Genomic DNA, 16,126 nt, shown 5'->3' with positions numbered 1-16,126 from the left:
ATTAAACATAGCCAAAGAGAGGATTACCGAATTGGCAGATAGGGCCATAGATATTATCAAGACCAGCTCGCGAAGAGAGGAAAAAAAGAATTTTTCTTCATTATGAGAAACTGTTTAGAGATTGAGGAGGCAAGCCACAGGGTGGGAGAATGTATTTGCAGTTCCTCTAACAAACAACTCATGTACATACAGTACATGTAAGAAACTCCTACAGAGTAATAAGAAAAAGACAGGCAAATAAATAGAAAGAGGGACAAGAGACTTGAATAGGCACTTCACAAAAGAGGGTCTTCAAATGACTGAAAAGCATGCAGGAAGGTGGTTTATTTTACTAAGTCACCAGGGATATGCAGAATAAACAGATACCACTATGTACGCATCAGAATGACTAAAATGAAAAAGGCTGTGTACCAGATACTGTGAGAACAAGAAACAGCTCCAGCGTGAGTGTAAATTGGTTCAGATGTTTCAGAGAACAGCTTGTCAATATTCATCAAAACTGAACACACACATGTCTTTGGACCTAGTGAGTGCATTCTTACGTAGATTCCCAGTAGAAATATGTACCTATGAGCATCAGAAGACATATACAACACGGTTCATTCATATCACCCAAGTGTTCATCAACCAAGCTTGGATAAATAAGCCATAGTATATTCCCACAGTTGTGGAGCAATGAAAATTCACGAAGTATGCAGACAAGCAGTAACCGAGATGAATCTTCCAAGTATGACATTGAGCAAAAGATCAAGAATATAGCCTGTATGATCCCACTTGTGTACATTTCAAAAAGAGCTAAAACACAGAATATTAGAAGTAAAAAAAGTTGCCCTTGGGAAGGCCGCTGGAGAAAGGGGGGTAATGACTGAGGAGGGATATTGCAGATGATTTCTGAGCTGAGCGTTTTCTGTCTTGATCTGGGTGGTTGTGGCACACTTGTGTTCACTGAAGTCATTGACCTTAACACTTATGTTTGGTATTCTTTACTGTAGGCATGTTACACTTAAAAAGAAAAAAAAAAAATCATTCTCTCACTTGTATAGACTAGTAAAAATGTGGCGTTTCCTTTAAGAGGAATTTGGCCCCGCTCTTAAAGCTCTGTGGTTAAAGTGTTGGAGCAGGTAAAGTGACGCAGAATCCTTATCTGGTTAATAAAATGGAACAGCTGCCCCGTCAGTGGAGCCCATGCTCTCCTGTAGTGAGCCGGCGAGCTGTGTGTAGGTGGTGGTTGTCAGCCAGACGTGAGAAAATGCAAGTCAGATCTTTGTGGATACTCCTTTAGTTTGACTTCAAAGTTTCAAGCTGCCTTTTTCTGAACAGTGGTGAATGCTGAAGCTAGGGTTGAGGTCTGATATTTGATAACTTAGAAAAGCTATGAATATTTGATATTTTATGAATTTGCTACTTTGTTTATTTTTGGACTTTATAAACATTGGTAGAACAACAGTACACGGGGTAATGCCTGGTGCAGTATAGGTGCATGATAAGTATAAAATAATGAATCAATGAATAAATGAATGAAATAGTAGAATAAAATCATAGTTCATAACTTAGAAATGGTTGGTTTCAGAATTGAGCAGAGGCTCTTAGGATGCATATACCTAGTACTGAGCTTTTATTTTTATTTTCTTTATTTTTAATTTTCTTGTCCTTTTAGGGCCACACCCACGGCACATGGAGGTTCCCAGGCTAGGGGTCTAATCGGAGCTGTAGCTGCTGGCCTATGCCACAGCCACAGCCATGCCAGATCTGAGCTGCGTCTGTGACCTACACCACAGCTCTCGGCAATACCGGATCCTGAACCCACTGAGCAAAGCCAGGGATCAAACCCGCAACTTTGTGGTTCCTAGTTGGATTCATTTCCGCTGTGCCACGACGGGAACTCCTGAGCTTTTATTTTTCACTTTAACCTATGGATATTCATTTAGAGGTAAACCCAATAATCTAAGCAAAATACCACCATTAACATCTGTCTTCTCCAAGAAAACTTGGCTTCTGACCTATCTATTGAATTAGGGTGTTTTCCTCTTTGGTTCTGAGTGAACTGAACAAAGGTTGTACTGTGCTGAGCTTACATCTGATGACAGCCTGCACATTCTCCACTTGTCCGTAGTAAGGTATGGTGGCACTTTTAATTGTAGGTGCACGACCTTCTATTTATAAGAGATTCATAAGCCGTGACCACAAAGAACATTACTAAAAAGAAGTTTTGAGCTATCATCTCCCTGTTTTACTTAAAATGAAATAAAACAGAAAGTAAGGAACTCAACATGTGACAGTTTCAACTGTCATTTTAAATTATTCATTCTTATACCAACAAGAAATCCCATATCTCTATTTCAAAAGTGGCATTTGGGGTGAGTTTTGTTTGTCATGAAGTAGTTATTTGATTCTCTGCACTGTGCCCATTTTTATTGAGCAGGTGCGGACTTTCTATTTGAACGTACTGAATGAGGAGCAGAGGAAACGGCTGTGTGAGAACATTGCGTGTCATCTGAAAGACGCACAACTGTTCATCCAGAAGAAAGCGGTGAGTGCTACTCTGTCAGCTAAAGGGTGACACCTGCCGGCAGGAGAAGAGAATGCAGCTATGTGAGAGAACCCTGCAAAGGGAAAATGTCATTTTTCTTACTTGAGCCTAACAGACTTAAAAAATTAGTATGAATCCTCAATCAACCTTTGATTCTTTCCTCTCTGTGTTCTATCTCCAGTGGATATGCCATAGCCATTGACCCTTAGTTTGGTCTAATATGTGGTAATTTAGTGGCGTTTAGGGTCCGTTGTCTTCTATGCTGTTCAATTCGACTGCCGTCAAATTCTATGTAGGACAATATTGTCCAATATCAAAATGTGAGTCCTGCCATAATTTTGCTTAGATTTGAGATAATAAGAAATACATTTTTATGGTTTGAGGTCTGCCTGACCTTTTATGTTACAATACCTGACCCTCCTTCAGAAGCAACTAGAAACGTGCACGTTTTCTGGGAAAAGGGCTAAGCTGCTTCCAAAACTCATGCTGACCTTTTGTGCTGAGGTGCCAGGGGATTTCTGATGGTAGCTCGTTGTGCTTTGTACTCACAGTGGTCTCCAGACCTGCCACAGGAGTCTGCCTCTTGTAAACTTAGGGACCAGCTATTTCCTTGTGTCTTGGTTGCTGCTTTGATCAGAGAGGTAGCTGCTGGGATGAGTTCTGAGGCCTGGAGACAAGTACCAGCAGGCAAAATTCCAGCAGGCAAAATTCTGTGTCTCTGTCTTTCACGAGTGTGTGTATGGCAGGTGCCCACTTGTACTTCTTGCTGTCTTGGGCAGAGAGCCTGACTGTTGCACTGCGAGGTAGATGCGGAGGATTTTTTTCATCTTTGATGAGAATAAGACAGTTTGTAAGTAGCAGAACTGGGCTCAAACCCTTGACCTTCTTACCCTCTCACATGTACTGTGGTTGCAAGGCCTCCTGCAGATTCTTGATGACTCACCTCCTGCTATCTGCTTGGTCAGGAATTCTTGTTTAAAGTATGTGAAGTTGGGAGGTCCCTCTATGGCACAGTGGAAACAGATCCAAGTAGGAACCATGAAGCTGCGGGTTCGATCCCTGGCCTCGCTCAGTGGGTTAAGGATCCGGCGTTACCGGGAGCTGTGGTGTAAGTTGCAGATGCGGCTTGGATCTGGCATTGCTGTGGCTGTGGCTGTTGCCGGCAGCTACAGCTCCGATTAGACCCCTAGCCTGGGAACCTCCATGTGCCGCTGGTGTGGCCCCAGAAGAGACAGGAAATAAAAGTATGTGAGGTTACCCAGCAGGGGCCAGTGTTTGATTCCTCACTTTAAATTCAGGCAGTATCTGGGCATGTTTCTTACTACAAATCACTAAAATTTGTTGAGTTACTCTGAGGTCGGCTCTTTATGTGCCATCCGTACAGCTCACGTCATAAGGTGTTTTTCTCACAATACTCTTTGAGGTGGATTTAATGGTCTCATGTTTATGGAGGGTGGATATCGGACAGTATGAGACAGGTTGAATTATCTCACTTATTTTATGGGGAGTGGATATTGAAGCTCTGCTGAATGGCTTCTCCAAGGTTGCCCAGCCAGGATATGTCCGGGTTTTCTCCAGACCCTGCACGTCTTTACTCCGTTGGTAAATCCTGTGGCTCTGTGTTGGTGGAAGTGTCCTTCTGTACCTGTGGAGTGACTGCTGTGAAGCGGACCCTGGGGACTGGCCTAGGAGGGGGCTGCGGGGATGTTTACAATATTTTCATTTGGTTTCAGGTCAAGAACTTCAGTGACGTCCATCCGGACTATGGGGCCCGCGTTCAGGCTCTTCTGGACAAATACAATGCTGAGAAACCAAAGGTGAGCCCTGAGTAGCTCAGCTGTGCCGGGGAAGGTGTGTCCGGATCCGCACCCTGGGCTTCCTGTTATGTTGATTCTCTTCAGGGACAACTCTTCCAATTCTTTTTTTTTTTTTTTTTAGTCTTTTTGCTATTTCTTGGGCCGTTCCCGAGGCATATGGAGGTTCCCAGGCTATGGGTCCAATCGGAGCTGTAGCCACCGGCCTACACTAGAGCCACAGCAATGCAGTATCTGAGCCGCGACTGCAACCTACACCACAGCTCACGGCAACGCCGGGTCCTTAACCCACTGAGCAAGGGCAGGGACCGAACCCGCAACCTCACGGTTCCTAGTCGGATTCATTAACCACTGCGCCACGACGGGAACTCCTCTTCCAATTCTTAAGCCATTGTTCAGAATCTCATTTGAAACAGATAGAAAGAACACACTCTTCATTTTAGCCCTGGGCAGGATAAGACAGTTTAAGGTGAAAACATTTTGAATGGTTACTTTCATCGGAGCACAAATTAAAGCTAAGATAAATACCAAGTTGCTGCTGTCCAGTGAGTTAATTAACCTGCTGGTCTTGTTTTTTTGAAACAGAATGCAGTTCACACCTATGTGCAGGCTGGATCTCACTTGGCTGCAAGGGAGAAAGCTAACCTGTGAGGGTCGGGGGCCCTGATCCTGCACCAAGTTGCTGTCCGCCTCTGAAGCAAAGCATGGAATTCACACACATACCCATTCGTCACTGGATGCAAGATTCTCCTGTGCTAGACATGCAAATGCAAGCTTCTGTCTGTAAAATGATAATCCAGGTTTCTGTAGCAAATAATGCAATAATGGCTTTGAATGCTACTTTCCTAGGGGTAAGTGAAGGTTGGGGCTGAACAGTCATTTAAAGGGAATATGTATTTGCCTTTGACAGTTGATTATTCACTTAAAATGACCAGAGTGAAAATTTCTAGCAGATATATGATTTTATTTGATAAGAAAAAAATCTTGGCGAAATGAGTATCTTTACATTATCATCTCATGAACTATTATATAAAAATACGGCCGTAATTATATAAGAAGAAAAGATGAAGATAATCCACTCAGAAATTTTGATTTTTCTAAGTTCCATATAGGAAAAATATACCTAATGCTTTGGGGTCTTTTGAAAATAACTTCAGTACCATCATGACTTAATGTTTAATCCTGCTTGGAACTGATGAGATTTTTTTAAAACTGGGAATTACATTTATGCTAATACAGCATTGATTTTTGCAACAGACTGATTTGTAATTGCTTACATTTTTACAATAAAATAATCTGCACTTAAAAATAGAAGACTGGTATTTAATTTATTTAGGCTTCATGTCTTACTTGGAATGTCTTAAGATACTTAATCTGAATATCCTATGTTACCAAATGCTTACCCTTAAAATTAAAAATGCCAACTTTGGGAGTTCCCGTTGTGGCACAGCGGGAATAAACCCAACTAGTATCCATGAGGATGTGGGTTCAATCTCTGGCTTTGCTCAGTGGGTCAGGGATCCAGCGTTACCATAAGTTGTGGTGTAGGTCACAGACGCAGCTCAGATCCAGCATTGCTGTGGCTGTGGTGTAGGCTGGCAGCTGCAGCTCTGATTTGACCCCTAGTCTGGGAACTTCCATATGCTGCGGGTGTGGCCCTAAAAAGAGCAAAAAATCCAGCTTCACTAGTATGCCCTTTGCTTAAACTGATAGCCTTTAGGCACAGCCTCTGAGACACAGGGGACCAGACCGTTATTCTTTTTGAAAATTACTTGGACAATTACTTGAAAATTACTTGGATCTCTTGTTCCTTAGCTTACTTCGTTATCTGAAAATGAGTTTTAATTTTTAAAATTTTAGTTTTCAGTTTTTTCTTCCCAGTTTTACTGAGTTATAATTGACATACAGCACTGTATAGGTTTAAGGCATACAGTATAATGATTGAACTCACATCATGAAGTGTTATCACAGTGCGTTTAGTGAACATTCATCATCTCATACAGATACAGCATTAAAGAAACAGAAAATCATTTTCTGGAGTTCCCGCGGTGGCTCAGTGGTAACGAACCTGACTAGTTCCTGTGAGGACGCAGGGTCAATCCCTGGCCTTGCTCAGTGGGTTAAGGATCCAGTGTTCTGTGAGCTGTGGTGTGGGTTGCAGATGCAGCTCCGATCTTGTATGGCTGTGGCTGTGGCTGTGGCTGTGGCTTAGGCTGGCGGCTACAGCTCTGATCGACTCCTAGCCTGGGAACCTCCATATCCCATGGGTGTGACCCTAAAAAAAGACAAAAAGAAAAAAAATTTTCTTCTTGTGATGAGATCTCTTAGCATTTCCTCCTAATGACTTTCATGTGTGATAACTTAAGAGCAGTGTTAATTATATTTATCTTGTTGTACCTTCCATTTCTAGTACTTGTTTATCTTGTAACTACAAGTTTGGACCTTTTTGACTGCCTTTCTCTAAGTCCCCTTCCCTCTGTCCCCCACCTGATAGTAACTACACATCTGATCTCTTTTTCTATGACTTTGTTTATTGATGAAGTATACCAGGTTCCTGTTACACAACCTAGTGATTCAGTATTTCAGTGCATTTCAAAATGATCATGACGATAAATCAGTTATGATATGTCCCCGTGCAAAGATATTACATAGTTACTGATTGTATTCCTCACACGGTACATCTCATACCTATGACTCATTTATTTTGCAACTGGGAATTTGTACGTCTTAATTAATATCCCTCATCTATTCCCCCCCACCCTTTCCTGTGGCAACTTTGTTATATTTGTTCATTTATTTTGTTTTTTAGATGCCACATGTAAGTGAAATCATACAGAATTTGTCTTTAACTTATTTCACTGAGCATAATACCCTTTAGGTCCAGCCTACGTTGCAGGTGGCAAGATTTCGTTCTTTTTTATGGCTAATATTCCATTATATAGCACATCTTTTAAATCCATTCATCTATTGATGGGCACTTAGGCAGCACTTAAGTCAAAGGGCAAGGGCATGTACTGTTACCCACGAAGCCTGTGTGTGTGTGTGTGTGTGTGTGTGTGTGTGTGTGTGTGTGTGTGAACATAGCCTAATTTCCTGTAGACTTCCCCTTCCATCAGTTCTTCAACACTACTAGAAACTTCACTGGTCATTGTCCTCTTCACGTCCTTACTTCCCTGCTTATTCTGGTTAGATTTCATAGTTCAAAATGATAATCGCTCCAGAACCCAGGCTCTCACTTTGTCACTTCTTACTCTGGAAATGTCTGGCTGGAGCAAAACACAGCCCCGCTGGCTGGGCTTGTAAAAATTTGACAACGAACTCAAGTGGACCCTCAGCACTGCCTGGAAACCTATTTTTCCTTCCTCACTAAACTCTCCCTCTCCCTCTGCTCCTATTCCATCAAGGACAGGGAAATTTCCTTTTTCTCCATCAAAATCCTCCCACCTGCCAGCATCAACATCCATGTGCTCTTCTTTCCTTCCTGTTGACAGAGATGAGTTCTGTTCATATTGAGGCCTAGCCCCGCTACAAGCACTGGTCCAAGCCCTCCTGACTGTCCTGGAATTCTACCTGGTTCCTCTTAGCATGCAAATCTGCTGCTCAAATCCTCTCTTGATCTCATAGGCCTCTCTTATTATTGACCCATTGAATCTGCTCCCCTTTATTGAAAAAAACCTTAAAAGAATTTCCTTTATTTGTGATCCACACTATTTTCTGTCCTTGCCAAGGTCATCAGTGACTTCCAGGCCACAAAAATCCAGTGGTCCCATTCAGCAATCCCACTTCCGGGTATATACCCCAAAGAAGTGGAAGCAGGGGCTTGAAGAGATAGGTGTACAATTCACAAGGGCCAAAAGGTGAAATAAATCTAAGTACCCATTGATGGATGAATGGATAAACAAAATGCACATCCAGACCATGGAATATTAGCCTTAAAAAGGAAGGAAATTCTGGCTTATGCTACAACATGCATGAACCTTGAAGACATTATGCTAAGTGAAATAAGTCTGACACAGAGGACAAATATGGTATGAACCCATTTATATGAGGCACCTAGAATAATCAAATACGCAAAGACACATTAGAATGGTAGTTGCCTGGGGCTGGGAGAGGGGCAAGTGGAGCATAATTATTTAGTGGCTGTAAAGTTTCAGTTTCAGAAAATGAACAAGTTCTGGAGCTGGAGGGTAGCATGCAGAATTTCCTGGGCCAGGGATAGAACCAGCACCACAGCAGTAACCAGAGCCACGGGAATGACAATGCTGGAACCTTAAACTGCTGAGCCACCAGGGAACTCCCCTAACAGGTTTTTTTGAGATAGAATTCACAAACCATAAAATTTACCCACTTAAAGTTACAATTCAGTGGTTTTTAGTGTGTGCACAGAGTTGTGCAATCAAGGCCACAATAAATTTTAGAACATTTCTGTCATCTGTAAAAAGACCTGGTACCCATTAGCAACCATTCACCATTGCCCCACCTTAATCCTGCCTGGCAAACCCTTGGCCGTCATGGATCTGTCTATAGAGTTGCCTACACTTCATATCTTATTTAAGTGGAATCATACAGTTGTTTTTTAAGACTGGCTTCTTTCACTTAGTATAATGTTATCAAGATTGTTATGTGTTGTATCATGTGTCAGTACTTCATTTCCTTTTATTGCCAAATAATATTCCATTAAATGGATGAGCTATGTCTTTTTTTTTTTTAAATCCATTCATCAGTTGACAGACAGTTGGCTTGTGTCCTCTTTTTGCCTATTATGAATAATGCCGCTCTGAACATTGGTGTACATGTTTTTGTGTGGTTATGCCTTTTCATTTCTCACATTCTTGCCTTCTTAAAAGGCATTTTCACTTATTTTCTGGTACACCACTGTCTAAAAGTCAACCTCTGGTATTTTATTTTATTTTGTCTTTTTATTTATTATTATTATTATTTTTTCTTTTTTTTGTCTTTTTGCCATTTCTTGGGCCGCTCCCGCGGCATATGGAGGTTCCCAGGCTAGGGGTCCCATAGGAGCTATAGCCACCGGCCTACGCCAGAGCCACAGCAATGCGGGATCCGAGCCGTGTCTGCATCCTACATCACAGCTCACGGCAATGCCGGATCCTTAACCCACTGAGCAAGGGCAGGGACCAAACCCGCAACCTCATGGTTCCTAGTCGGATTTGCTAACCACTGTGACACGACGGGAACTCCTATTTTTAAAAATGTTTTCTTTTTACAGTCACATCTGAAGCATATAGAAGTTCCTAGGCTAGGGATCGAATTGGAGCTGCAGCTGCCAGTCTACACCACAGCCACAGCAATGTGGGTTCTGAGCCTCATCTTCGACCTACGCCACAGCTACACCTACACCAGCAACGCAGGATCTTTGACTCACTGCGTGAGGCCAGGGATTGAACCCACATCCTCACAGACACTGTGTTGGGTTCTTAACCTGCTGAGCCACCATGGAAACTCCTAACTTCTGGTATTTTAAAATCTATTCCTTGCTCTTTTGAAAGAAGGGCTTATTCTGGGCTTAGAGAAACACGGAAGGATCACTGTATTCCTTTCAAATTCAATGTCAGAATTGCAGTTTCAAACACATTAATTTTATCCTTTTGCAGAGAGTGGATCATATCTCTGCTACACAAATGAGTTTTAAAAACATCTTTGCACTTTCTTTTCCTTTCTTTTTTTCTTTGCCTCTTAGTTCATATCGCTAAAAGGCAAAGGGCCAATTCCACTTTAAATGATCCAATAAGACAAATTGAAGGCTTTAAAATCCTTCTCGGAACTTTTAAAGATGTGAAAGGTTAGTAGAGGTGAATTCCAAACATCCTGCATACTTTTCAGTTTTTGAGAATTTTAATCAATCAATGGAAAACGCCATTGTCTTTTATTTATATATTTATTTATTTATTTTCTTTTTAGGGCTGAACCCATGGCAAACAGAAGTTCCCAGGCTAGGGGTCGAATCGGAGCTATAGCTGCCAGCCTACACCACAGCCACAGCACACCAGATCCAAGCCGTGTCTGCAACCTATACCACAGCTTACGGCAACTTTGGATCCTTAACCCACTGAGCAAGGCCAGGGATTGAACCAGCATCCTCATGGATCCTAGTTGGGTTCCTTAACCACTGAGCCATGAAGGGAACTCCCATTGTGATCATTTTTTTACAAAGGAAATACTCTTCCCCTCATTGGACTACTTGATAAATGAATTTTGTATTATTGTTTTTATTTTTGTTTTTTGCTTTGTTATTGTTTGCTTAAAGTGTGGTATTTTAAACTGTCCTTGTACCTTCTGCTCTTTAATGAATTGTTTGATGAAGCTGTATGTTTAAGTAAAACTCACATTGGAAAGAGTATAGTGGGTTAAATGATGACCCCCAAAAGAATATGTCTATGTCCTAATCTCAGGAGTCTGTGAAGATGACCTTATTTGGAAAAAAATGTTTTTGCAGGATCTTCAGATGGGATCATCCTGGTTAATCCAGATGGGCCCTAAACTCAAAGCTAACTGTGCTTCTCAGCAAAGGAAACCATTAAAAAAGCGAGAGAAAGAATCTACAGAATGGGAGAAAATAGTTTCAAACAATGCAATTGACAAGAGCCTAATCCCTAAAATATACAAACAACTTATATAACTCAACAGCAAAAAAAAATCCAACAACCCAACTGAAAAATGGGCAAAAGACCTGAACAGACATTTCTCCAAAGAAGACATGCAGATGGACAACAAGCACATGAAAAAAACGCTCAACATCACTGATTATTAGAGAAATGCAAATCAAAACTACTATGAGATAACACCTCGCACCTGTCAGAATGGCCATCATTAACAAGTCAACAGGAGTTCGCATCGTGGCTCAGTGGTTAATGAATCCGACTAGGAACTATGAGGTTGTGGGTTCGATCCCTGGTCTTGCTCAGTGGGTTAAGGACCTGGCGTTGCCGTGAGCTGTGGCGTAGGCCGCAGACATGCCTCAGATCCCAAGTTGCTGTGGCTGTGGTGTAGGCCTGTGGCTACAGCTCCAATTGGACCACTAGCCTGGGAACTTCCATATGACCTGTGTGTGGCCCTAAGAAGAAAAAAAAAAAAAAAGAATGGATAAGCAATGAGGTCCTGCTGTATGGCACCAGGAATTATATCCAATCACTTGTGATAGAACATGATAGAAGATAATAGGAGAAAAACAATGTATATATGTATATATATATACATACACTGAAGCTATGTATGAATACATGAATGTATTTGCTGTACAGCAGAAATTGACAGAACACTGTAAATCAACTATAAAAAAAATTGGCAATCCGAATTTGTCTGTAAATCTCTTTATTTTTACATAAGGCAACTAAGAGTTCCCATTGCGGTGCCGCAGAAACAAATCCGACTAGGAACCCTGAAGTTGCGGGTTCTATCCCTGGCCTCATTCAGCGGGTTAAGGATCCGGCATTGCCGTGAGCTGTGGTGTAGGTCTCGGACGCAGCTCGGACGCAGCCACTGCTGTGGCTGTGGTGTAGGCCAGCAGCCGAAGCTCCAATTGGACCCTTAGTCTGGGAATCTCCACATGCTGTAGGTGCAGCCCTAAACAGACAAAAACAAAAACAGCAACTAATTCATAATAAGAAACAAAACAAAACCTCAAAATACAAGTAAAAAGAAATTGTGTGTGTGCACCAAACAAAAACATCTGTAAACCCCAGTGAACCATGAGTTCCGTCTTGTGAGGGGACTCCTGTCCTAGGGTGGAAAGGTTGTGGGGAGGATCACTCCGTATCCTTTTGGCATCTTTGGCCTCTCCAGGAATCTCCTAAATGCTCGGAACCAGAAGGTCACCAAGGGTTTTATAGGTGGTCAATGCTTTGCTGAGTCTGCCCGGCTGAACTGAACAATACAGAGACGGTGTAACATGTTAAATATTTTATTCACATTGTTTACAAACTGTATCCACCTGGAAAACACATGCATCCAAAAATAGATTATTTTACAGTCATTCACATTTTTTAAAAACACATCACTTATGCCATGAAACGCTAAGAATGGAGGCCCCGGGTCTGCATTGTTGGCTCAGCGCCTGGTCACGTGAAGCTTCCTGCTCTGGGGCACTTGGGGTCCTGGGCAGTTCACCTGGTCGAGGTCACTAGTGGCTCAACTACCTACCAGCAACTGATGAGAAAATGTCAGTGCAGACTTTCAACCATGAACATTCACTGGTATAAATCCACCATCACTATATTCGTCAAGGAAATATGTGTCTTAGAGCTTGCACGCACATCAGGTAGGAAGATACACCAAAGAGATTCATAATTTCATTGGCTGTTACCGCGCTGTCAGGACATTCCCAGTTCTAGAAAGGTTTAGACCACAGACAGAATCCTCCGTGAATTACGATGTTCTGGGGTCGACAGCTTGAATCATAGACACAGCGGTGAATTGGAAATGGATGCAAGTATCTGTTGACTAACTCTTTGCATCTCTGATGCCCCCACCATAGGAAAAGAGGGGGGATAAACTCAGCAAGAATCAAGAACATGCCTGATTTCAAGTGTGTTCCTCCAGAAGGACGGCCACGGGTGTTTTGCTGAGGGGTTGAAACGATGTTCTGGTTAAGAAACTTACTTTGAACGTACTGAATCCCATTATGTACCAGCTTGATGGCGTAGCTCTTGTACTCAGTAAGAAACCTCCCTATGGAATTTGACTTTAATGATTTAAAATCTACAGTGTTTGTCTTACATCTCACCCCCTCTATTAACTACAAACTAATCACCTTTTTTTTTTTTTCTTTGTGAGGTGCCATAGTTAAATATGTGAAAACTTCTGAGCCTTTGGAATGGGAGCCCGGGATAAGTCTCTGATGGTAGAACTGAATCCTGGAGTTCCCGTCGTGGCTCAGTGAAAACGAAACTGACTAGTATCCATGAGGTTCGATCCCTAGCCTCACTCAGTGGGTTAAGAATCTGGAGTTGCCACGAGCTGTGGTGTAGGTTGCAGATGAGGCTCGCATCTGGCCTTTCAGTGGCTGTGGCGTAGGCCAAGGGCTACAGCTCTGATTTGACCCCTAGCCTGGGAACCTCCATATGCCGAGGGAGCGGCCCTGAAAAGACAAAAAACAAAAACAAAAAAGAACTTTTTCTCTGAGCAGCACCAATGGCACTGGCAATTGTGGTTCTGCAGCTCTTGATTAGGGAAGTCAGGTCTGATCAAGGTACCACCAAAGGTCACCCCCTCCTTCCCTTGGCTAAAAAAAAAAAAAAAAAAAAGAATTTCTCCAGGGTTACTGCCATCACCCCCAAGGAGACAACAATGATTCTGAAGCCAAATGTAAGCTGAGATGGGGAGAAATTTTATCAGCATGTTTGCACGTTAAAAAACAAAAACAAAACAACTTTCAAATGTCTATTGCAATCTGCTTGTTTTTTAAGAGACAGAAATCCAAAAAATGAGCTCGATGGCGGAGCAGATCATAGCTTGTCTTCCTGCCACCCGTGTGCATTTTTTCCAAATTTGTACACTAATCTTCGGTCAACCCGTTCCAAAATTCCTGTTTTGTAGTAGTACCTGTGAAAGACAGCAGAAGAGAAATGTGGGGAGGGTTTGCACCCCAGGGGAACAACAGAACATAAACACTCTCCTCATTCCTCTTGGGTGACAAGGCGGGGTCCTCGGTTACCCTGGTATTTTCACGCCCTCTTATCAACTTACACTTAAACCTTTCCCAGACATCTTGAGGACTGAACCTCGCCACATTCAGTTCAAAGTGTGTGAGTGTGTGTGTGTGTGTGTGTGTGTGTGTCATGGCCTGGCTTCAGAGTGATCCCCGGGGGTGAACACTGCCAAGAAAGAAAAGGATGGCATGCCAATTTACAAACCCTAATCCCACCTGTAACTCAGAGCCAACGTGTGGTCTCATGATCTTTGGATTATCAAGTAAAATGCTACAAAAACAGCTGAATTTCCTAAAGCTGGCCATTTTACAAAGCTCTGTCTGATGGCTCGGGGCATTTTGGGCTGGTCACTTACCTCAGAGCTCTGCTCAACTTTTCATACGTCATCCTGTCATTTTTCTTCCTTTGTCCCCACATCTTTGCCAGGGCCTCGGATTTAACCACCCGAAAAATACCTTGTTCCCTATCTTCCCATTCCAGGATGCCACAGTTTTCTTCAGGAGACAGAAGCAGGTCTCGTACAAATTCCCATAGATGAGAACTTTGGAGGCCTTTTGAGAAAGGAAAAAAGGTGAGTTAAGATGGAAAAAAAAAAAATTAAAGAGTTGTACCACTTCTCATTAACCCATGAACATTGCTCCTTGCCGGCCGTTAGGACCCCACACTTTGCCTGGAACCTTACTGAGCTGTGACGTGTCCTCTTCTACTGAAGCAATTACAAAACACACGCAGAGACACCATATTTACATCAGCCAGCAGAACTGGCTCTCAAACCTTCCTTGCCCTATGGACCCACCGACCAATTCCAATGGACTGAACGAGATGATGCGGAATGATGTTTCATTCTTCTCGCTGACAGGCAGCATGGTTGTCCTGAGATCCCATAGCCACAACTGTCCGGCGGGACTAATTTGACAGTTGTGTTTCTCATGAAAAGCTGGTATTTCTCTTGTTCCGCTATATTGTAGTTAAGACTGGCTCTGGGGTCTGACTGCCTGGGTTTGGAGCCTGAATTTACCTCTTCTAGCTCTGTAATCAAATCTTTCTAGTTATTTTCTCTCCCATAGAACGGGTTAATAAGAGTACCTACATCATAGCATGGGTTAGAGGATTATGATTTAATACATATTAAGTGGTTAGAACCAAGCCTAGCAGGCTTAACTCTGTACTGGGGCTATCTTAGTGCTGGGAAAACAAATAGAATTGTCAATTCCTAGGGGTTTTTTTTAGTATCATCCTTGAGTACTTTAGTGAGAAGGAGCCGCAGCTGACCAGGAGAAGCAGATCCTTATTCAACATGGCAAGAAAATGTCTTTAATTCTCCTAATACCATTTCCCAGTGAAAAGAAATAAATTGGATTATGGTAACACTTATAAAAGTAATCATCAATTTCTCTGCTATGTCCCCGGGGAAATAACTGGTCCCACTCAAAATAGTGAGTTTCAAAGCTTATTAAAGTGGATCACTTTGGCTCATGAATGGTTTAAAGACATTAGCAAGGAAAGAGGGCACCTCTGCACTTACTTGTTCGACTATGATTGTGACAGTCTTGGCTTTTGATGCCACTTGTTTTCAAGCAACTGGAGTCAGCATCTGCAACAGATGATTTAGCTGTAGGAAGGAATCCAGAGGCCACATTCTGACCTAAAACCACACCAAATGAGCAAATTTTTTTTTTGGTCTTTTTGCCTTTTCTAGGGCCACTCCCTCGGCATATGGAGGTTCCCAGGCTAGGGGTCTAATTGCAGCTGTAGCTGCCAGCCTACGTCAGAGCCACTGCAACTCGGGATCCGAGCCGCGTCCTCGACCTACACTGCAGCTCACGGCAACACCAGATCCTTAACCCACTGAGCGAGGTCAGCGATCGAACCTGAAACACCATGGTTCCTAGTTGGATTCGTCAACCACTGAGCCATGACGGGAACTCCCCAAATGAGCAACTATTAATTGAACTCCTTTGTGATAGGAGACAGCATGCCGGATGCTTTGGGATAATTAGAGATTTAAGGGGCATATGCATTTAACACTGGGGACCTACAGTGTGCCAGGCTCCACTCTGACCTGGAGACAGAAAGCCAACAAGACAGATCTGGCTCCTGCTCACGTGGAGTTT

The 16,126-nt window shown here is 42.6% G+C and overlaps 2 protein-coding genes across 6 annotated transcripts in view; one reads left to right on the top strand and one right to left on the bottom strand.

Moving 5' to 3' along the window:
- CAT (catalase) overlaps positions 1–5,658 on the top strand; it is a 39,821-nt gene extending 34,163 nt beyond the window's left edge. Inside the window, exons 11-13 of the mRNA XM_047776023.1 lie at positions 2,423–2,530; positions 4,264–4,347; positions 4,930–5,658. Coding sequence (XP_047631979.1) covers positions 2,423–2,530; positions 4,264–4,347; positions 4,930–4,995 — 258 coding nt within the window. The 3' untranslated portion in view covers positions 4,996–5,658. The remainder of the gene's footprint in view (positions 1–2,422; positions 2,531–4,263; positions 4,348–4,929) is intronic.
- Positions 5,659–12,249: 6,591 nt separating this feature from the next.
- Positions 12,250–16,126, bottom strand: part of ELF5 (E74 like ETS transcription factor 5) — a 29,716-nt gene continuing 25,839 nt past the window's right edge. For 3 of the 5 annotated variants that reach the window (XM_047776019.1, XM_047776018.1, XM_047776017.1), the window contains exons 5-7: positions 15,538–15,657; positions 14,368–14,563; positions 13,743–13,905 (exon numbers count right to left, since the gene is read on the bottom strand). In XM_047776019.1, coding sequence (XP_047631975.1) covers positions 13,809–13,905; positions 14,368–14,563; positions 15,538–15,657 — 413 coding nt within the window. In that variant the 3' untranslated portion in view covers positions 13,743–13,808. Of the gene's footprint in view, positions 13,906–14,367; positions 14,564–15,537; positions 15,658–16,126 lie in introns of all 5 variants that reach the window. The other 2 variants (XM_047776022.1, XM_047776020.1) reach the window with 1 other exon arrangement.

The sequence above is a fragment of the Phacochoerus africanus genome, chromosome 4 (genome assembly GCF_016906955.1).
Source record: "Phacochoerus africanus isolate WHEZ1 chromosome 4, ROS_Pafr_v1, whole genome shotgun sequence".
NCBI classification, from domain to species: Eukaryota; Metazoa; Chordata; class Mammalia; order Artiodactyla; family Suidae; genus Phacochoerus; species Phacochoerus africanus.
The sequence above is the reverse complement of the archived record's forward strand: the minus strand, read 5'-3'. Positions and strand labels throughout refer to the sequence as shown.